This window comes from Monodelphis domestica, chromosome 6, assembly GCF_027887165.1.
Source record: "Monodelphis domestica isolate mMonDom1 chromosome 6, mMonDom1.pri, whole genome shotgun sequence".
NCBI lineage: Eukaryota > Metazoa > Chordata > Mammalia > Didelphimorphia > Didelphidae > Monodelphis > Monodelphis domestica.
The window spans coordinates 212,498,480-212,522,724 of record NC_077232.1 but is presented as its reverse complement, the minus strand read 5'-3'; the positions used below and the strand labels follow the sequence as shown (position 1 = coordinate 212,522,724).

Sequence of the window (24,245 nt, the reverse complement as noted above, 5' to 3'; positions counted from 1 at the left end):
AGTTACTTTTGGGAAAAAATATCTTTTTATCTTTTTTCTATCTCTATAAAAGTCCTTCTTATACTAGTAAATAAATCAGAAATTAGAGAGACTGAAGGAAAAAAAATAGTTGATTTTAACTTCTGGGTTAGGAGCCAAATTGAGGGGTACAGAGATAATGATTTTAGATTGTCCTTGTCATATAGCCTTGTTAGATAACCAAGTATGTGATTGTACTGAACCCTTGAAATAAGATATCATTCTTGCATTATGGAATGAAGTAAAAAGGTAGGCCTAGCCAGGGACTTTTAGTAATATTTAAGAATAAATAAAAATATATTCTAAGACAGTAACCCAGAATTGTGAGATAAAAGAAGAATAAGTGAGACTGAGATGAAATAAAATGGAGCCCTCCATCATCTGCTTCCCTGGAGGAGAGTGTTTAAGTTCATTCCTGGCCCTAGTCAAGAACACATTTCTTTAGTCATTTCAAGAGCACTAGGGAGGACGCCCACTGGTAAGATAGGACACTACTCCCTTAGCTCACAAAGGATAAGTTTCAGGAATCTTGTTTCCTGTTTCTATTTGAAGGCAGGTCTGACACTTGGGCTCTCCATTTTCTCTATTGAGGACATGTGGTATCTCTGTTGAAGTCTCTCCATTCCCTTTGAATCTCTGGAATATCAACTGCACAAAATTATGGGATGTATAAAGATTAAAATTAATATCTAATACTCCAAGTATTATATTTAATTATATTTATTAAATATTGAATTTTAAGTATAAGAAAGTAAAGCTAGCAAAAACCAGGAGCACTCCTCTCTGGATCAAGAGGGAAAATGTAGCCAAAAGATCCCACTAAAAACTTCAATCAATGTAATGAAGCAAATGCACAAAAGGGAAAAGGGGATTGTGGGAAATGTAGGTATAGGCTCACATTAATACAGATGTCTTGGACAGCACGGGAATCCCCTGGTCTAACTTTTCACTTTCTCATCAGGCTTAGGAATATGGAGGCCAAAGAACTGATTGAAAGCCTCAAGGCAGAACTCACTTGCTCCATCTGTCTGGGCTACTTCACAGACCCAGTGACTGCCCTCAAATGTGGGCATAATTTTTGCAAAGACTGTCTCTTCCAGTGCGGTGAGCAAGCTGATGCTACACTAACTTGTCCTGAGTGCAGAGCTGTCATTAGATACAGTGACATTGTGCTCAACGAGAACCTGCAGGATTTGTCCATCACTGGCAAAGCTCTCAGACAGAAATTATTATTGAGCATGGCACTTCTGACCACCTGTAATCAACATGGAGAAAAAGAAAAACTCTTTTGTGAGCAAGACCAAAAACTAATTTGTGAGTCCTGTTTATTTACCCAAGAGCATGAGGATCACCAAGACATTCCCTTGCAAATGGCTGCTGACAAATGCAAGGTAAGATTGTACCAATCCCTGGAGTCAAATGGCTTCTGTTCATTGACTTCTTTGTGACCACTTGGGGCCACTGGCATATGGACCCACAGCTAAACCTACAGGGCACAAGGATTTTCTGGGGGCCTCACATCTATGACTATACTGACACTTACACAACCTATTTATTTCCACTGGCCTTTGCAGATCCTTCTTGGTCTCAGTGTTTCCATTTTTAAAGGATAGTAATAATAGGAGTCCATGATTTTTAAGGTTATTGTGAAGTTCCAATGGAAAACAGACAAATAGAACTTCAATAGTTTTGCAGGGTTATATGAATGCTAGCTCTTATTAGCCAATAATTTAAAGACTGTGGGTCTCTTTGATCCAAAACAGATCTGACCAAGATTATTTTTGTCTTGCAGAAGAAACTTGAGGAGACATGGAATATGTTACAAGGAAAGAAGGAGGAATTTAAAAGGGCAATCGATGAACTGAGAATATCAGAGGCATATTTTAAGGTCAGTATCTGCCTGTTTTCTTAGTAAATTATGAGGTAAATTGTCCCTTGAAGGTCCCTCTCCAAAGCCAAATTTGATGATGAAAACAGAGGGAAAAGGAGAAAGAAGATCCTTTTTGCAAAGCATTAGACTCATATTATTGACCAAAGAATGAAATATATTTATATTCTTTTGGGAAAATAATTTCATACTTGATGCTAGTAGAAGTTTCTTTGCATGTAAGTTGTTAAAATAAACTGTAAAAGTTAAATTATAATCTCTAATAATAAATCATTATATTTTATGAGATTCATTAAGGATCATTAGAAATCAAGGAATAAAGAGGATACAAAATAAAAACCAAGTGCCCATGGCTGGTAAGCCTTTTTCAAATTTTCCCCATCTTACCACCATCACAGCTGATGCTACATCATGCAAGAAGAGAGGATATGGGAGGCATTATTGCCAGTTAAATACCAAAAATGTGATCTCGCCAATGTGGAGACACAGGAAAGATTATAGGGAAGTCTGGGAAATACCAAGGACTTCTGGGGAATCAAGTCTAAGGTTCAAAATCTCCATTTATATATCCCCCCCCCCCACGCCAAGACCCATGGAAGACTAGTCGCTCTGGTGGGTCTTGTAAACATACCCGCTATGAAATTACAATGATTTGAAGATAAGCAGAAAAGAGAATAAAACCAATAATTGCTAGGTGCATTGACAAAAAAGTCAGTTAGGGGGAAGTCCCCTTCAGCATAAGAGTATACATACAAAATAAATGCATTCAACCCCATAGAGTTCAAATCACCACATCCCAAAGTTCACTCTGAATCTTCTTGTACAGGGTGTTTTCTGTGCAAGCATCTTAATGGTGTCTTCTCCAAACGGTTCACTTTCTGGATTCGGAGAAGTAGCATGTTTCTTACCCTAAAATTGCTCTCAAAAAGAATTTAAACTTTGCAATTTAAAATAATAATAATAATTATACATACCCCCCTAAAGAGGGTGATTGAAAAACATAGGGATCACTTAGGGATGCATGGCTAAGTTATGAGGTATAGGAATAAATTGGCAAGAGAAATAAAAAAAATTTTTTTTTAAATCAAAATAAAAAATAATTTTTGGATGAACTATAGACTATCAAATTCTTTTGTGTAGAAATTCTAAGTAAAGGAAAAACAAATCTATAACAGGTCCTTGAATCAGAGCCCAATTAAAATGATTTAAGCAATTATGCATTTACCCAGTCAATAGCCAGGACTATAGAAAGTTTTCCACACCATGAAAGACAGAACAGGGACTAGATTATAGGAGTCAGGTAGGAGTCAAATTTGAGATACTTGGTAGAATGTGAGACAAGGAAGACCTACCTTTAACACATGTTAACCAGCCACAACCTTGAACCCCAAACAAGTTGAAGTCCCCTTATCTTGGCTCAAAATTTTCATCAATCCCATCAGGAATGGTTGGTCTCTTTGATCTTGTGCTAGATTGGCACTATGCATTTTATCTTTGTGCTTCTTTGGCACTGTGCAATGGCTCTTTTGTTTTCTCTTGTCCTGGAATCAGACAGAATCATTAAGCAAAGTCCCATAATTCTTTTAAACAATCAATGGCATCATTTTTATAGTCTAAAGCTTTTGGGGTATTCATTGACATTATAGCAAATATATTTTAAACTCATATTACTTCAAAATCAAAAAAGTTAAAGAAAATCTTGACAATACTGATGACATGTGCTTCAAATAAAGAAAGAAGAGAAAAAAATTAAAAAAACTAAAATCATATATTGCATATGCAAGCAAAAACAATAATAAAAGAGTTTTAAAAATAAAAAATATAGCTTATAATAATTGACACATTGTGTCAGCTAAGGAAATGTAGAATACAAAGTTTCTCACCAAAAAATGAGATCCATTTCCTCTTCAAACCTGGCCATGATCCACTGTGAGTGCAAGCAAATGATTTTCACAAAGTAACAGTTTTTTATAAAGAACAGTAGCACAGCATGTAATGCACATTCAAAAAGTATCAAAATATCCAGTTATAATAGCCCATTTAATGACAATAGCAAACAATCCCACTATAATATTATACATGAGTCTGCTGTATGATATTTAAAGAAAAAAACCTTAGAAGCTAATGGATACTTGTCACAAGTTTTTCAGGTATAACAATGTTTCAACCTTGGCTGGGATATTTTTTTTAAAAATCTATTATTATCTTCATTACAAAAATGTGGCAGAGCTAGAAAAAAAAACAAACCTCTGTGCTGTTGACGTTGGATATAAGAATGTCACCAAGGATGTAGAGATCATTTTGGTGAAAGGGTAAAGTGAGCTGAGGAGTTAGCAATGAAAGATGCCCCTCTTTTGAGAGCCATCCAGGTGTACCATGCCCTGACATCAACTTCCCAGATCCTTTGGTAGGAGATTGTGATGTCCCATCGGGAGGTGGGAATTATAATTGTACTTCACTTCAGCTACTAAAATGGACCTTACCTTCCATTAGAGGCAGGCAAAATGATCAGAGTTGAAAAAAATATTTTAAATCATGTCTAAAGACCCCTTAAAATCAATTTGAGATATTTAGCTCATTGAATTTTCCAAAGGTTGTTATACAATTGTAACCAATTTTGATGAAGTCCATCCATTCTCTATGAGAGTATTTACAAAGTCAAAATAGAAAAAAAGTTTGATTTTTTTAACATGGGCTTATTCAATAATATCAGTATAGTTATAGGGGGAAAGCAACAGAATATAACAGGAGTTAAAACCTAGTATATTAAAATGATTCAGTGTCACAGAATAGCATTGAATACATTAATATATGAACTTAAAACCACAAAATTAAACCTTAAACAAAACAATCAGCAAAATACAATGAAATACAGAGACTTTTATAAAACATTGGAGTCTGAAAAGTCTTAAAAATGTCATCTCCAGTCTCTTTAAAGTTCTTTTTTTTTAATCCATTGAGATTCCTTTTGTCAATACTGTGGAATCTCCCAAAATGAGGGAGAACATGGGTTTTAGGAATCTCAAAATGGGCAGTCCCAAATGGCAAAGAGTTGCAAGGATACAAATTACTCCACTGAATCTCAGGTAAAGTAAGTAAAAGGATAAGTGCACTCTTGAAAAATCATCCTAAAGTTGGAAGTTGTTTGAAATAGGCAATGCACTGCTCTCTCATAGAATACACCATGCTTGTAATCAACCTCCTGTTTGGAAAAGTCTCTTTCATCTCCTCCTCCCCCCTACCCCCAGGTACCCTGCCATGAGGAGGCTAATTGTTGCCTAAGGAAAGAACATCCAAGTTTTTACCAGTTGGTTTATGATTCTGAAGACACACTGGCAGCTACCAGCAGCCTAGGTCCTGGACCTGGGGTTGGATAAGTGATCTGGGTCAGAGGCAGGAGATCAGGAGTAGAGTTGTTGGGGCCTGAGGCTGGGGCCAGGGCCAGGACTGGGTGAGCAATCTGAGTCAAGGAGGTCAGGAGTGGATGGCTGGAGGCAGGAGCTGGCAGCAGGAGCAAGAGCAAGAGTAGAAGCAAACCGCTGGGATTTCGTAGCAGGAGCAAGCTTAATCAGGAGAAGCAACTTTTCGAGGCTGGGTGGGTGGACGGGTGAAAAGCCTTGGCAGCAGAAACATAGTTTTAAGAAAATTATCTAGGCTATGTTAAAAAAAAAAAAGACTTGAGAAGTTCTCATCTGACTTGTGGTTGGTAAATTTTCAGGGTTGAGACTGAATATATTTTTTTAATGGTCACCAGGGATTTAAAAATCCCAACCAAAACTGCAAAAGCCTCAAAAGTCCCTCTCACAGGAAGTGACTAAAAATATAAAGGCAGTTCTTTACATCACTTTCTTTGTCTCACATATACTAATGGTGGCTTAAAAATGGCTTAGGACAGCTGAGGGGGTCAGTCATCTCTGATTTGTCACTTGCTAGCAATGCAGGTCACAGACCATCCTCCCTCACAGTTAATCCTTAAGCGGGGGTGTATACATTCCTGCTTGCTAAAATTCTAAAGATTAAACAGGGTGCAGGAAATGTAAAATTCACAATCTATAGGAAGGAACACTTTCTACAAAGGAATTGGGTATTTTGAGGGAGAAAATGACCTCTGTTGTATTTTTGAGGACATATCCTTTATACATTATTATTCTCTATGATTTCAATCATTAAGTGCTTTTTTTCAGAAAAGGACCTTCAAGAAATAGTATATCTCATAAGCCCTGAAATAGAAGATTTGGGCCCAGCAGCCAGAAAAGCTTTGTCTGGTTTCAGTCCATGAATCTTCCTAGATGTTAAAAATAGATTTAATAAGGAGCAAAAATGTTTGACATGTACCCCATTCTGTCATGAACTTTTCACTTCTTTCATTTATCCTAATTTCTCCTGGAGCAGGGGGACACAGATGATTATAAGGAGTTAATTAAATCTGAATACAGAAAAATGCATGAGTTCTTATGGAAAGAAGAAAATAAACACATGCAAAAACTGGACCAGGAAGTACAAGACAAACTGGAAAAAGTCAAGGAGAATGAAGCCTCTCTGTTTCAACAAATTCAACATCTGCAACAAAGGTTATTAGAAATAGAGGAGAGTTTGGACAAGGCACCCTTGGAAATGCTCCAGGTGAGTGTGTGAAACATATGCATATTATTGCTTTAGAAATGAGGAGCAGAAAGTTCATGCCTTTCCAAAGAACACCAAGAGAAGGGTTTCAGAACTATTTGCAAGAATGGACCAGTTCAGACTTTTCATTTGATTCTTGAAGTGCACTTGTTTTTTGATGAGCAGGGTTGGGTAGTAGTAACATGTAGCATGGAGATTCTCAAATGCTATTATGTGAAGTGGATCTTGAAAATAATATTATGTATCCTTTTCAGCCACTATTCAAAGAGGCCAAGAAAACCCATCTTTAAAATGGAATATATATATTGAGAGAGGGAGAAGAAATGTGGAGCAATGTCTCACATCATTGGCCCAAGACAATGTTCCCCAGGTTTATAGAGAGAGAAGTTTATAGAGACAACCAGAGATCACTCTCACCAATTCTGCACAAAATCGAATTGTGCCCATATTCTAATGTTATTGGAAAAGGCCTCTAAGGGAGTGACAGAACTGTGAGGAGGTGTATTTGGGTTCTCTGAGGAAAATAATATTAAAGAATCAGACCAAGCAACAAAACACTAAATCTGTCCCCTTATTTTCTTCCCTCAGGATATGAAAGGCATCCTGGCAAGGTAAGGCTCCCTTCTTTGTTCTACTAAATCAGCAAATCAGAATCTGTGAAGAAGTCTGGCTCTTTGAAGGGGGTAACTAGGGTCCAATCTGCTGAAATATAATGAAGTATTTGATGTAGATAATATTTTGGAGATCTTTGTAGAACAAATATAACTGAGTGCATCCTGTTTTTTAGGAATGAGGAGCTGCTACTTCAAGAACCAGAGATTATTTTCCTCACTTATACAACTTACCCTATGACTTGTTTAACAGAAATTCTGAAGAGCTATGAAAGTAAGTCAAAGTATACCTTCCTCAGTTGACATTCAGGCAACTCCCAGGAGCTCCCATATTGTTTCCAATGTATTTCTTAAGTGTCTGCTTTTAGCCAGTCCAAACGACCCCTTCTGCTACACCATAAAGATCATTTCTAACCTCACATGACTACTGAAGAAGTGATTTCCAGTTTTCCTCTTTGTTATCTCAGCAAGCATGAGTGATCCTACTTATTTTAGTTTATTAACTCAGTTATTTTCCATTTATACTAGATAATGTGTATTTGGGATGACTTTTTAACTTCCTGCTGGTGAAGGGTATTTTGGAAACCTGGAGTGCTTATTCTTTGCTATGAGAATTCTTTAGTACAGTCTCTTTTCCATTCTATTCATTTTCCTGTTAGTAAGTTTGTGAACTTTTCTGGAAAGGAACCAACTTTTGGTTCTTAAGCTTTCTCTGATGCTTTATTCCAAGGTCTGAGACTGTTCAGGAAAGCCAGGCTGAGTCAAAATTTCACCTGCCTGAGTTTTGTCTGCAGACTCGGTGAGAAAATAAATGTGTAGGAAAAGGAGCCAATATAGAAGAATTTTCCTGAGCACAGGCATCTTTGCCTCTGAGAATAATAGAAACAAAAGGTTCTTTGATAGGATTATATTAAAAACAAACAAACAAAAACCTCACTCCAGGCAAGGAAGAAATCCCAGCTTCCTCTGAGCATTAGATGCAAGAGATGACAGGGGAGGAAAGGGAAATATTTCATTGGGTAGTCCTATGGAGTAATTCCATGACATTTCTTCAATACTAAGATACTTCCCACATATTTCAGTGAGAAATATCCTATTGCTTCCCTAGTGGCCAAGTTGTGGCTGAGTCTTGTTTCAGTTCCGGAAGCTCCATTACCTTGCACCAATACCCCATCTCCCAAACTGGCATAGTAATGGAACTTCTATAATATGTTCCTAAATGTGCTTTGTGTATATGTTGTTCCTGTTCCAATTCATCCTTCCTGGGAATTGATGATGACTCTTGGATCTTATTCATATTTCACAGGTCTTTCTAATGTCCAAAGTTCACACAATGAATTCCACTGTCACCATGTCATGCTACCCAGATGCCTTCTTTCCTTGTCACCATTCTCCAACTTCTTGCCTCCAACTCAATTTCATGGATTTTCAAGTAATCATCCAGTTCTTCATTGACTACCTGCCTTTTTTTCTTCCTCCCTCTGTTTCATCCTCCCTCTCACTTTCTTCCTTTGTTTCCTTCCATATTTACTTCCTTCCTATAAATGTTCTTCCCTTCCTCTTTCCTACCATCCAAATTTGTAACTTTTTAATGTGTTTAGTGCACTATCTTGATTAGGTGTCTATGTAAGTCTCAAGTAGCTTCCAATCATCTCTTTGAGGACAGGGATCTGATCTCTGGAAGAACAGAAAAGAGTGAATCCCTCCTTTAGTTTATCTTGGTAAAAAGTGGTTTGTACAAAAATGTCCTTTTCACCAAGGACCCAATTCTTACATTTCCTACCTGTGTTAGTATATACTGTCAAAGATTATTCCAATACAATAACTCCTTCACAGATACTACATATCTTCCAAGGCATGACTTTGTACTTAAACATGGTAATTTCTTAATTAAAAAGTAATTCTCCAATATATTTAAAGAATACCTTAAAACACTGATAATTGTTTTTTTATATGAACCTAATATTTATTTCATTGTAATCCACCTTCATTTTAAATATTAGGAAACCAAGGTATTAGAAAACTAAGGTATTTTCCCCCATAAATTTCAGAGGCAAAGGCAGGACAGTCCCCTCAAGAGTTCTCATATAATTCCAAATAGATTTTTGTGTCTCAAAATATGAGATTGTTCAGGATTAGGGAATTATTTTAAGGAGGGAGGTTGCTTTTAACCTGCAACATCTGCCATCCAAGGTTAATTATTCCATTTCTTTTTCTATAGCGGATATCACACTGGGTCCTGAAACAGACAGTTTTCATCTTATTGCACCTGAAGATTTTAAGCATTTAAAGTATGGACATGACTCACAAGACCAGCCTGACAAGGAAAAAACACTTGACTATTTTGTTACTGTGTTGGGGGCTCAGACTTTTACCAGTGGAACACACTATTGGGAAGTAGATGTGGAAGGTCAGACAGAGTGGGTATTTGGCATCTGTGAAGAATCAGTCAACAAAAGTGGGAATGTCTCCATATTTTCTCAGGATGTAAGAGCTGTCATAGCCTTAAAACTTGAAAATCACTTACTTTTCTGGTGTCCTTCAGATTTTTTTTATAAGCTACCTACACAGAAGGTGGGCATTTTACTTAACTATGAGGAGGGTCATGTTTCATTTTATGATATCAAAGACAAATGTGTTCTCTTTAGTTTCCCAAATTCAGCTTTTCAAGGGCCTGTTCGCCCTTTCTTCTCTACTTCTCTTGTTAATAAAAGAATTACCTCTTAATCACTCATTACCTACCCCAGCAATAATCAGAAGACAGATATTAATTACTATTAGAGACATTGAATGAGAAGTAAATGAAATGACAATGAAAATGTCTTTCTATTAATTTGAACTTAATGAAATGATGGTGTGATGTGTGATTTTCAAAAGCAATGAAAATAAAGTCTTTTTTGTTTATATTTGGTGTCAACCTTAGTGTGTCTCACTTCATATCAATGCCCAGTATGCTTCACCTCACTGTCATTTCACTGAGAGTTTTGGCAATTCTCTATAAAACCAGTCAACACACACAAAGTTATTATTTTCTTAAAACCGATGGAATTGCATATGATATATAAATAATGGATATTTGTAAGATGAGAATATTTTATATATGTGAGTACATGTGTTTTACTGGTTTATTTTCCATGTGAAATGCATGTTAAACTCTGTGAGTCATTATTGATCTTCTATAAGAAGTCCTTTTTTATCAGTGCTTAAAATATCTAGGACTACGATGGAAAACCTATGGCATGTGTGCCAAAGATGGCATGCAAAGATCTCTCTCTGACCACAAAGGGCCATTCCTGTACCAGGCCAAGGTTCTCCCTTCTCCCTTTTCATTGTGTCTCCTTACCCCTCTGTGCTTACTTTCTCCCCTGGGAAGAGAGCTCATGTCATTCCCCTGCTTTTCTCCCTCCCCTGCCTGGTCTAGGTTCCCATGACCCTCCTCCCCCTGGAGAGGAGGTAGAGACTTGGATACTGCAGGCTGCATGCAGCCATCCTGAGTGGCATGTAGGAAGGAAACAGTGGTGGAGGCTCATGTGGATCACCTCTCCCCATTCAGACTTCTGAGCCTGTAAAGCCTCCCCAGCCGATCTCCTTTGAGTTCCTCCTTTGCTTTCAAGATAGAACCTTGGCTGGTTCTGCCTTTGACAGAGCAGAGTGGAAATTAAATTGCTCTTTTGCCCCACCTTGACCCCTTCTCCCCCCTCAAAATTTCCCCCCCCCAACCACTTCCATCATGATTAACACCTGGAAACATGGTGGGCTGACCAAAGATTATGTGGAATGAGAAAAGTCAACATCATAAAATCTTAATTAAAAAATGTAAATAATTCTTAGACTTGAAGATGTGTAGCAATGTAGAAAAAAGGGGCAACATGCTAGTTATGGATTATGTATTACACTGAAATTTACCAAAGTTGATTCTAACTTTGAGTAGATAGGTTTTCTTGGATTTTATTCATTTATCTTAGTAAGAAATGTATTGTGATTTTTTTTTAAATCCTTATGAGTGGAAAGAAGGGTGAGCTAGAAACTTGTGTTCTAGTTTTGTTCCTGTTAACATTTACTATGATTTATAGAGGAGAAATTACAGAAACCTTTATCACATGAACCCCTGTAGAGAGGTTTGTATTAAATAATCTTTGAGTTCCTTTTCAGTTCTGATTACTATCCTCCTCACCAAAGCCACTTAGTTGTGTATTTTCCATACATATTTGTCTTACCAGTCACAAATATTATTCCACATGCCAAAGTGGTTGCCTTGGTCTCTTTACTTGCTGAGTTTTTCTATGAAGGAAAAATTTCTGACTTCAGATCAGGCGGACTTGCAGCCAGACCAGAATCATTGGTAAAGCAATTCTTGCAAGCCTAGACTTGACCTGAACATAGATCAGGTTTAGTTGATCCAAAGGACGAATTTGCCTTTTTAAAAAATGGAAGTTCTTCTTATCCTAGAACCCTGTTTAAGCTGCCTCTCCTTCTCCAGAATGATTGGTTCAGGACTTGCTGATCCAGGAATCTCTGCCACAAGGTTTTTCCTGAAAAGAGCTGCCTAAGACTGTCAACAACATCCTGAAAAGCAGACCTTACTCTATACAGGATCTGTTGACTGTGGAGGAGGTGAACCAGTCGCTGGGGAGATGAGGCATGGTCTCTAAAAAGTTCTAAATAGTTCACCATCTCTATTATAGTGTATTTGGTGTGGTCATAGGGAAAAAAAAACATGAGGTCAATCCCATAGCAGATGGAACCAAGACAGAAATGTTGTAGAACCATACAAGTGGTCTTCATGGAGTTGCAGGAAGAGGTCTGATAGGGCTACCAGCCTTACTAGCGTATATGTTTTATATTAGAAACTGGGAGCACATGAAAGTTTCCATGAAACAACACTTTCGGTTTTTTATTTTTATTTTTTGAAATTTTTATTTAATTAGTCAATTTTGAACATTTTCCCTGGTTACAAAAATCATATTCTTTCCCTTACCTCCCCCCACCCCTTCCTGTAGCCGATGCACAATTCCACTGGGTTTTACCTGTGTCCTTGATCAACACCTATTTCCATGTTGTTGATGTTGGCACTAGGATGTTATTTAGAGTTTACATCCCCAATCATATCCCCATTGATCTTTATGGTCAAGCACTTGTTTTTCTTCTGTGCTTCTACTCCCACAGTTTTTGCTCTGAATGTGAATAGTGTTCTTTCTCATAAATCCCTCTGAATTGTTCTGGATCATTACATTGGCACTAATGGAGAAGTGTAAAAAATAGGCTTGAATACAGGACTACAATCCCCATGAGCCTTTGCTCCACTTCCCCAGAATGCCTTGTAATCTCACCTGGGCCAAGATCGAGAAGGGATTTAAGCTGATTCAAAGGCTTTTGAGGGCTCTCTCTCTTGACTCTTGGACTTCCGTTTTGGGGCAGGCCTGGCTTTTTTCATAATGTAGGTGAGGTTGTGTCTAGGCCACTCTATGGCCTGGACACGTGTTCTTATCCTGTATTTTCTTTAATCCTTAATCTTCAATAAACCTCTAAAAATTTATAATACTCCTTACAGAGAGAAACTAATTTCTACCTGCCCCAGATGCCTCAGTCTCCCCGTCTCCCCTAAATTTTAAGCTTTACAGTTTGGCGACCATGAAGGGACAATGAAATATCTCAATCTTCTGATTTCTTTTTTGATTTTTAGTTCAACTTTTAATATCTAGTACCTAGAAATTTTTTTTGAGCCATATCTCTCTGGCCAAGGTTTTTTTTACCCACGCAAAGCTGCTACAGGCTCCAGACCTGTTGTGTTTGCTGCCCACCCCACCCGGCTCAGCCTCGTTGTCACTTCCTGCCTGCAGCCTGTAGCCCAGATCGTCCTCACCTGATACCTGGTCCTGGCCCAACCCACCCTGGCGGTCTGTCTCTCACCCATCTGGCCTCCGACCCAGATGGCTCATCACCCCAGCTCCAGACCCACGAGCGTCACCCCAGCCAGCTCATCACCCAGATCCTTGGAGCAGATTGCTGAGGACTCCTTGAGACCAGGTGGTAACAGTATTGGCCACATGGGCGGAGGGGAGAGAAGAGAGGGAAAGGAGACCAGGTAATTTTCCCTTAGGCTAAGCCTCCATGTGGATGGGGGTATTGGCCACAGGGGTATCAGAGGAGGGGAGAGAAAAGGGAGAGGAGAAGAAACAGATTTTTTCAAACAGAAACTTAAAAAGCAATGGGCTATGTAAAAAGATACTTTTTGACTGTTCTGGTAATTTCATTGATTTCACCTGCATGCCAGAAGAAACATTCAGCCCAAAAATTCAACTTTGAATTTGCAAATGGGTGTTTCAGGGAACTGAGAGCATGGTCCTGGGTTAAAATCTGGCCTCAGATTCTCCCCAGCTATGGGGCTCTGAGCAGATCCATAGCTCTTACTACTCTGCCTTCAGACAATAGACATTTAAATGGATAACACACCTAAGGAACTTTAAAGACTAAAGGCTATATTTTAAGGCATTTCAAACTCCAATGGTTTATAAAAAATCTCTGTATCTCCATTGTGTTTTTTGTTAAGGTTTAACTTTGTGATTTTAAGTTAATATATTACTGGATTCAATATTATTCTGCTTGAACTGAAGGTTGATTGAATTTATTTTGAATGTACTGAGTTTTGAAATTCTGTTATTTTCCCCCTATAACTATTGAACAAATATTATTGTGAATAAGCCCATATATGAAAAAATAGCCTTTATATTTTGACTTTGTAAATTATCATCACATAGATGGACTTCAGAACTGGTTATAATTGTATTAACAACCTTTGGAAAATTTAATGTGCTAAATACCTCAAATGATTTGATTTTAAGGGTTTTTTAAATATGATTTTTGGAATTTTTTTTTAACAATCTGGTTATTTTTGCCTGCCCCTACCATGAGGTAAGGCCCATTCTAGTAGCTGAAGTGAAATACATTTTATAAACCCCAACCTTCCCACATGTGAATGGAAGTTGGGCAGTTAATCTCAGGGCATTTGTATCCCTATAAGCCTCCAAGAAAAAGGAGCACCCCCTTTATTTATACTCTTCAGCTCACTACTTGCACCAGAATGATGTCTAGATTTCTTGATTATGTTTTAAACCCAAGATGAGTTTTACCTTGTTTAAAAATATATATACATATATATATATATATATATATATATGTTTATTACCAAGGTTGAAAGATTGCTATGTTTGTAAAAATTGTGACAAATGTCCATCAATTCATAGGTTTTAAAAATGTCATACAGCAACTTATGTGAAATATGAAAGTGTGTTTGTTTGCTATTGCAATTAATTGGGCTATTGAGAATTTTGGGGATTTTAGTAACTACATATTTGTACTACTGTATTTTTAAAAATGAAAAAAATTGTTGACCTTGTTCAATTCATTTGCCTTCTACTCATAGTGATCATGGCCAGATACAAAGAGGAAATGGATCTCATTTTTGATGAGAAAGCCTTGCATTTTATATTTTCTTAGCTGACACAGAGTGTCGATGATTATAAGCTACATTTTTGAATTTTCTTAAAAGCTCTTTTATTATTATATTTTTCTTGCATGTGCAATATACTTTTTCAGGTTTTTTATTATTTTTTCTCTCCTTTTTATATTTGAAGCACATGTCACCAGCATTAAGATTTTCTTTAACTTTTTGAATTTTCAGTGCTACAAGTTTGAAATACATTTGCTAATGCATGCCCTAAAAAGCTTGTGACTATAAAAACGATGCCACTAATTATTTAAATAAATTATGGGATTTTGCTTAATGATTCTGCCTGATTCTAGGACAAGATATTCACAAAAGAGCCACTGCATAGTGCCAATAGAGCATAAGGTCAAAGAGACCAACCAATCCTGGTGAAATTGATGTCACTTTGAACCTAGACAAAGAGGAATTGAACGTGTTTGGGGTTCGATGTTGCAGCTGTTTAACATGTGTTAAAAGCAGGTCTTCCTTGTTCCACATTCTACCAAGTACCTCAAACTTGGCTCCTACTTGGCTTATATACTCTGGTCCCCTTTTCTGCCTCTCATAGTGTGGTAACTTTCTGTAGTCCTGGCTACTGACTGGGTAAATGCATCATTGCTCAGATCATTTTGATTGGGCCCTGATTCAAGGACCTGTTATAGATTATTTTTCTTTTACTTGGAATTTTTACACATAAGACTTTGATAGTCTATATTTTCATCCAGAAAGTTTTCTTTTCTTTTTGATTTTTCTGATGTCTTTTTAACATCTCTTGCCAATTGATTCACATACCTCAGCCATACATCCCTAAGTGATCCTTTTTTTTTTTATATCACCCTCTTAATGGGGGGAATGTAAAAAAAAATATATCATTATTTAAATTGCAAAGTTTAAATTCCTTTTGAGAAGAATTTTAGGTAAAGAAGTGCTACTTCCCTGAATCCAGAAACTGAACTGTTGGAGAAGCCATCATGAAGAAGCCTCCAGACCACAAGCTGCACAAAAATGAACTTTGGGTGTGGTTAATGAACATTTATTTGCATGCATACTTTAATGCCAAAGGGGACTGCCCCCTAACTGGCTTTCTGTCAATGCGTCCAGTAACTATTGGTTTTATTCTTTTGTTTCTCTTATCCTCAAATTATTGTAATCTTTAACTTGATTATGTTTTCATGATCCTTTGGAAAAAAATTAATTGTTTCAAAAGATCAAACGGGGGAATTTAAAAAATAGGCTTGAATACAGGACTACAATCCCCATGAGCCTTTGCTCCACTTCCCCAGAATGCCTTGTAATCTCACCTGGGCTGAGATCGAGAAGGGATTTAAGCTGATTCAAAGGCTTTTGAGGGCTCTCTCTCTTGACTCTTGGACTTCCGTTTTGGGGCAGGCCTGACTTTTTTCATAATGTAGGTGATGTTGTGTCTAAGCCACTCTATGGCCTGGACACATGTTCTTATCCTTTATTTTCTTTAATCCTTAATCTTCAATAAACCTCTAAAAATTTATAATACTCCTTGCAGAGAGAAACTAATTTCTACCTGCCTCAGATGCCTCAGTATCCCCATCTCCCCTAAATTTTAATCTTTACAGAAGTCCATTACATTCAATTGTACCACAGTGTATCAGTCTCTGTGTATAATGTTCTCCTGGTTCTGCTCCTTTCACTCTGAATCAATTCCTGGAGGTCATTCCAGTTCACATGGAATTCTTCCAGTTTATTATTCCTTCAGGCACAATAGTATTCCATCACCAATGTATACCATAATTTGTTCACTCATTCCCCAATCAGAGAGCATCCCCTCATTTTCCAATTTTTTTTCCAGCACAAAGAACACAACTATGAATATTTTTGTGCATGTCTTTTTCTGCTGGGGGCCATCAGACCACGACAACTTGACAGAGTCACTCATGGTAGCAGGGGAGACCACAGAGTGGTCCCTGGAGAGATGTGACTATCCACTCTATCCCCTTTTACATGACCTCTTTCATCAATGCCCCTTACCTATGAATTGACATGATTAGTATTACCCCTAGTCTCAAAAGGAATAATGCAAGAGCGAAACACCTATACCCTAATTCTCTAAAACATCACCAAAAGATCAGACCCTCAAACCCAATCCCAAAAGGCCTATCATGGGTTAATTTTTACTTAGGTACATAATTCCTGGCAAAACCTCAGCTACAGGCCAAGCCAAAAACTTTCCCACTCACAGAAACCTATTCTCATGAAGCCAGCACACAAATCAATCATAGACACCCAAGCAATAAGTACAAGTACATCAAGCTTCAGTATGCCTCAGTGACTTGATTACACAAATCAGTAACTCAGGAAATCCCTAGTAAAAACCCTGAGAAATGACCAGTCTAAATTTTAATTGTGATATGATTGTTGAATTGTCTTTTAAGAACTGTTGATTGGGGGCAGCTGGGTAGCTCAGTGTGTTGAGAGCTAGGCCTAGAGACGGGAGGTCCTAGGTTCAAATCTGGCCTCAGACACTTCCTAGTTGTGTGACCCTGGGCAAGTCACTTGACCCCCATTGCCTAGCCCTTGCCACTCTTCTGCCTTGGAGCCAATACACAGTATTGACTCCAAGACAGAAGGTAAGGGTTTAAAAAAAAAAAAAGAACTGTTGATTAATTATTCCATTTTATTAAAAGCAATAAGTCATTTTCCTTGATTGTTTGTAAGCTCAAAACTTCTCACAGGGTAATGAGAAAATTAAGCTACCTGTGACAAAATCATTCATCTTGTATGCTGTCTGTAATCACAATACAAAATATAGAATGTTAATCAAGTGATTTGTTAAAAGTTAATGTATCAGGGGCAACTGGGTAGCTCAGTGGATTGAGAACCAGGCCTAGAGATGGGAGGTCCTAGGTTCAAATATGGCCTCAGACACTTCCTAGCTGTGTGACCCTGGGCAAGTCACTTGACCCCCATTGCCTAGCCCTTACCATTCTTCTGCCTTGGCGCCAATACACAGTATTGACTCCAAGATGGAAGGTAAGGGTTTAAAAAAAAAGTTAATGTATCACTTTTCCAATTATCTTTCTTTGAACATGTGTGTTAGGTAATGTGTCTGCATGCCAAGAAAATGGGTATAAAAATAAATACCAGGCCTGAGAATGGTGGAGCAGCTATCAAGCTGCAAAGCAGTCCCATGGTCATAATGATTAACCTGTCTTCCTTTTGTTATTTATTTGACTGGTTGTTCATCACCTGTCGGGAGCCCTACAGCCTCTAGTGAGGCTGGACCCTGACTGCAGCATTTTTCCTTATTATCTCTTTGGTGTACAAACCCAGTAGTGCTATGGTTGTATCAAATGGCAGACAGTCTTTTTGGGCCCTTTGGGCATAGTTCCAAATTGCCCTCCAGAATGGTTGGATCAATTCACAACTCCACTAGTAATGCATTAATGTCCCAATTTTGCCACAGTGAAACAACACTTGTTTGTACCAAAAGAATGTAATGAATAGCAGATATGTCAAAAGTTCTCCAGGTTAGTTTTAAAAATCAGTTTGGTATAATATTCTGATCTATCTACAATTAGTATGAAAAAAAATCACATAATCTTTTGTATTGTCATGAAGATCAATAACACAGTTTACCAGGACCAGTACTTTCCTCCCATATGTTGTATTGGAGCCAAAATCATCGCATGCCACATTAAATGAGTAGCATAGCTATCATTTTCTTCTTCAAAGACTCTGCTGCATGTCTATTCTCCACTACCCTTGACCTTCTGAAATAAAACTTCCAGATTCAGGTTATGTAATTCTTAATATTATACAATAATAAATAAATTGTATATATAATTATAATATTATGTATTATTTAATTATAATATAATTGTGATATTATAATAAAATCAAATTTATCCATTTAATGATGGTGGACTGTAACTCACTGCTTTATTCTGGATAGAGTATTCCTAGACCAAAAAGAGGAAAGGAAAGAAACATGATATATAAAATCCCTGGGGGGAAGTGGGAAGTGGGAGAGGTGGGTGGGAAGACTAATTTATCTACTATGAATGAGTTTACAAGGTCTGTCTTACTCAACTGATGGTATGGCTATTAATAAATTGTCATTGTTCAAATAAAATATGAAGTAAGAAGGCATGGACAAATGTTTCTATTTTCATTTGGGTCACTAGATGTTGTCTAAAATCATACTATCCCCCTTAACACACACACACACAGACACACATACACACATGCACACACACACACACAGAGGCACACATTAAATTTACTCTTTACTTTCACATTTCCTTAAGGATCTTGTAGGCTAGGGTACTGGGTCAAGGCCACTTAATCCCCAGAAATGACAAAGGCCCCTAGCATTTCTCTTAGTCTCATTCTAGAAATAATTTTCTCAACTCCCTGAAATTATAGACACCAACCACATTAATAAACATCTAACTCAGTCCCCACATGGGTGGGAAGACAAGAAAATCTCAGCTATTAAAGAAATGTCAAATTAGCAAGCTCTTTATGAGTACTCCCAATTTTTAAAGATTTTCCTTTGTGAAGATGGGATTAACTCTCCCCTGCCCATTTTTTAGATTTAATCACCAGAAGTGTATATACCCCACTTACACTTGAGAGGGGAAGGCCTGTGACCCATGTGTGCAATAGTGGGTGATGAATAAGTGTAATTATGGGGAGTAGGAAAGAGAACCATTGGGGGTAAGTGGAATGTTAGGGATCGACAGTTGCATGAGGCAAGAATGACAGTTGGGCACTGAACAAGGATTTCTGGGAAATTCTCCCAGGAGCAGGATCTTGAGGGCAGAGACGCAGAAGGGAATGGAAGGAGAGGCTGTTTCTTAGGGCCATTAAAGACACCCCAAAGAGGAAAAGACAGAGAAAAAGTCTAACACTAGAAAAATATTTCAACAATAGAGATGATTAAATACAAGCTCAGAAGAGTACATCAATACAAAAATGAACATTTGTGAAGCACCAAAGGAAAATGTGAAAAGATGTCAAGTCTAAAGTGAACACCTGAAAGAGTTAAAAAAAAAAGAATGGAAAAAATAAGATGAAACTTTGATGAAAAATTAGGGGGAAAAAACACAAGAACAAAACCTTACTGAAAAAAAGAGTCTCTAAAAAAGGAAATAAAAAGACCTTAAAGAGGATAGTATCTCTTTAAGAAATGAGGTGCAAAGCCTCAAAGAAGAAGAAAATGGTTTCCTAAAAATTAGAATCAGAGAAATGGAAGCTAAAGACTTCATGGGACAGCAGGAAACAATAAAACATCTTCAAATGAATGGAAAAATAGAAGAAAATTTGAAGTATCTCACTGGAAAAACAAAAGACCTGGAAAACAGATGCAGAAGAGATCATTTAAAAACCATTGTACTGTATGAAAATCATAACCAAAATGAACTGGGACTTATTGAAAGAAATCACCAAGGTAAACTACTCTGATATTCTTGAACAAGAGGAGAAAATAGAAATTGAAAGAACATACCCATCACCTCCTGAAAGAAATCCCAAATTTAAAAACCCCAGAACTACTATAGCTAAATTCCAGAACTCACAAGCCAAGGAGAAAATACTATAAGCAGCCTCCCAAAAAAGAGACAAAAAAATTCAAATATTTTGGAACTACCATCAATATTAAGCAAGACCTAGCAATCATGTTCTACATTAAAGGAATATAAGCCAAGGAATATGATTTTTCACCAGGTAAACGATCTAGGTCTACAACCAAAAATCACCTACCAAACAAAACTAAGCATAATATTCCATGGGAAGAAGTGGATATTTAATGAAATAGAGAAGTTCCAGGTATTCCTGATGAAGTGACCAGGGCTAAAAAGAAAATTCAATGTTTAAATTTGACACTCAAAAGAGACAAACAGATAAGCAGGAAAAACTCAAGAGAATCAGTGGGGGGAACTGATTTGATTGAAGATTTCCACATTACAGTAGACTAAAGTACTTAATATACTTAAAGTAATCAAGGTAAATAATTCAGTTAAACGGATTATATTCCTTGTGTGGAAAAGTGATGACTGGACTACTTAAGATACTTACAGTGTAACATACATTTAAAATACTTTAAAGTAATCAAGGAAAAGTGGAGTTAAACTGATTAAATTACTTTTAGGAAAGTGCTTAATCTTAATTTAATCTTAAGATTTTAAGACATACTTAAGATTGTAAAAATTAAAATCTCAATAATAAAAAATATATTATATAGAGGCTTATTACTGATCATTAGAAATCCAGGAATAAAGAAGATACAAAATCAAGACCACGTGCCCATGGCTGATCAGCCAGTTCAAAGACCCACCTTACCACAACCAGGCTTGGGACCGGAAGCAAAGATGTGGGACTTTCCATATCCCCACCTAATATCTCCTATCTACAGGAAGTATGTAATGACAGGAAGTCAGTGGGCTTCCAGGAAATGTAGTTCTTTTTTAGGGTAATGGATTTTCAATTATACATTCCTCCCTGAGATCCATGGAAGATTGGTCTCTCCAATGGATCTTATAAACAAAATCAACTTTGAAATTACAATAATTTGGGGATAAAAGGAAAATAGAACAAAACCAAAGATTGCTAGGTACATTGACAAAAAGCCAGTTAGGGAGCAGTACACTGAAGCATAAGAATATACATACAAAATAAATGCATTCAACTGCACACAGTTCAAGTCATCACATTTGAAAGTTCACTCTGGATTTTCTGATGCAGTGTGTAATCTGTTTAGGTATCTTAATGGTGCCTTCTCCAAACAGTTCACTTTCTTGATTCAGAGAGGTAGCCTATTTCTTATCCTAAAATTACTCTCAAAAAGAATTTAAATGTTTCAAATTAGAATAATAATTATAATAATACATTCCCCCCTGAAGAGGGTATCAAAAAACCCAGGGATCACATAGGAATGCATGATTGTGTTATGAGGTATATAAATAAATTGGCAAGAGAAATAAAAAACATCAAAAAAATCCAAATAAAAAAGATAATTTCTGGATGAAATATAGACTATCAAAGTCTTTTGTATAGAAATTCTAAGTAAAGGAAAAACAAGTCTATAACAGGTCCTTGAATCAAAGCCCAATTAAAATGACTTAAGCAATTACACATTTACCCATCAGTAGCCAGTACTATAGAAAACTTGCCACATCATGAAAGACAGAAAAGGGACCAGGTTATAGGAGGCAGGTAGGAGTCAAATTTGAGATACGTGGAAGAATGTGGGAAAAGGAAGACCTGTCTTTAACACATGTTAAACAGCCTCAACCTTGAACCCCAATCAAGTTCAAGTCCTCTTGTATTGGCTCAAAATTTTCAATAATTCCATCAGGATTGGTTGTTCTGTTTGACCTTGTGCACTAAGCAGTTTAACTTTGTGCTTTTTTGGGACTATTCAATGGCTCTTTTTGTATTCTCTTGTCCTGGAATCAGACAGAATCATTAACCAAAGTTCCATAATTTTTTTAAACTATCAATGCCATCATTTTTATAGTCTAAAGCTTTGGGGTATGCATTGACATTAGAGGAAATATATTTTAAACTTATATTACTGCAAAATAACAAAAAGTTAAAGAAAAAATTTCTCACCAAAAAATATGAGATCCATTTCATTTTCAACTTAACCACTGTGTGAGTACAAACAATTTTCAGAATAAAGCAGCAATACGGTAGATAATGCACATTTGAAGGAATACCAAAGAATACAATTCATAATAGCCCAATTAGTTATAATAGCAAACAAACCCACTATCATATTTCATATAAATTGCTATATGACCAAAAAAACCTATGAACTGATGGATTTTTGTCACCATTTTTAACAGACATAGCAAATCTTTCAACCTTGGCAAATATCTGCTTAAGCAAAGTAAAATTTATTTGGGTCTAGAACATCTAGATTATTTTGATGGAAGTAAATTAAACTGAAGAGTTTTTTTCAGGAGCTCTTTTTATGACTTCCTGATTCATAGAAACACCTTGGTAGGAACATTTCTTTGTTTCTCTACCTTTTATACAGAATTATTTAAAATATAAATTTAAAAAAACCTCATCATTTGGAAACCACTAGTTCATTAAAATTATTTCTGAAGACACTTTAGAATCACCATTAAATTCTTAGCTTATTAAATTCCCTAAAGGTTATTAGTCAGCTTGAGTCCATCCATCATCTATGTGACAATTAGCAAATGAAAAATGGGGGAAAAAAACATTTATGGTCTTTGACAATATTGTACAATATTTTGTTTAGTAGCCATAGGGGAAAGGTAACAGAATATATCTAATAGTTAAAACACAGTAGATTAAAATGATTCAGCATAATACAACACTATAGAATGCATTAATATATGAATTTAAAATACCAAAATTAAATCTTAAACAAAACAATCAGCAAAATACAATAAGATACAGAGACTTTCATTTAAAAAACTGGAGTCTGAAAAGGCTTAAAATCTTTACCAACAGTCTCTTAAAGTTCCTTTCTCTATCTATTCAGATTCCTTTTGTAAGTACTGTGGGATCTCTAATAGCGAGGGAGAACATGGGTTTTAGGAATCTCAAACTGGGCAGGCCCAAATGGCAAAGAGTTGCAGGGAGATGAATTTCTCCCCTGAATCTCAGGTAAGGTAAATAAAAGGATCAGTGCACTCATGAATGATAGAAGCTGTTTGAAATAAGCAATGCACTGCTCTTTCATAGAATATACCACACTTGTAATCAACTTCCTGTTTGGAAGAGTCTCTTCTTTCTCCTTGCCACACCCCTCCCCAAGGTATCCTGCCAAGTGTAGGATAATTGTTGCCTATGGAAAGAACACCCCAATTTTTTACCATCTGTCCTGACTCCTAGCTTCTTGGTGGCAGCAATCAGCAATAGCCATAGGGGTCAGGGTCCAGTCAGAGGTCCATTTGAGGAGCAGAGCCACTGTCAGCCTGGGACTGGGGCCAGATGAATGATTGGGGTCAGGGGCTAGAGGAAGCAATATCAGAAAAGCCAGAGTCAGCAGAAAGGAGGAACAAAGAGGAACAAGGAATGAAGGACTCAAGCAGTTGGGCAAGAGAAGCAGTTTATCTAGTCCCCTGGCTAATAATAGCTCAGCCAGTAGGGAGATCAAGCAATGGGGCAAAAAGTAGAAAAAGAAAAATGCAGCAGTTTCAAAGAGAGTTGGAGTTTGCGAGGGTGGGTGGGGCGGGCAAAAACCTTGGCAGGAGAAACATGGCTTAAAAAAATTATCTAGGCTATATTAAAAAAAATTGAGCGAGTTTCTGGTCCCTTTTGGTCACCAACTGTAAAAATTAATATCTCAATAATAAAAAATATATTATACAGAGGATTAATGATCATGAGAAATCCAGGAATAAAGAAGATACAAAATAAAGACCACGTGCCCATGGCTGATCAGTCAGTTCAAATACCCGCCTTACAAGCACCAAGCTTAGGACTGGAAGTAAAGAGGTGGGACCTTCCATGTCCCCACCTAATACCCCCTATCTACAAGAACTACATAATGATAGGAAGTCAGTGGGCTCCTGGGAAATGTAGTTCTTTTGTAGGATAACAGATTTTCAATTATACAAGAGACTTAAGATATCTCTGGTACTTGAAGTACCCAAGCTCC

General features: G+C 37.0%; 1 protein-coding gene across 1 annotated transcript; it reads left to right on the top strand.

Annotated features, from left to right (window-relative positions):
• Window positions 1-989: 989 nt before the first annotated feature.
• On the top strand, window positions 990-13,007 carry LOC130455232 (probable E3 ubiquitin-protein ligase TRIML1). Its single transcript, XM_056803818.1, has 7 exons — window positions 990-1,409; window positions 1,811-1,906; window positions 6,299-6,529; window positions 7,118-7,140; window positions 7,317-7,414; window positions 9,362-9,550; window positions 12,904-13,007. Exons 1-7 carry the CDS (start codon window positions 990-992, stop codon window positions 13,005-13,007), a joined length of 1,161 nt encoding a protein of 386 aa, XP_056659796.1.
• The last annotated feature ends 11,238 nt before the right edge of the window (window positions 13,008-24,245 follow it).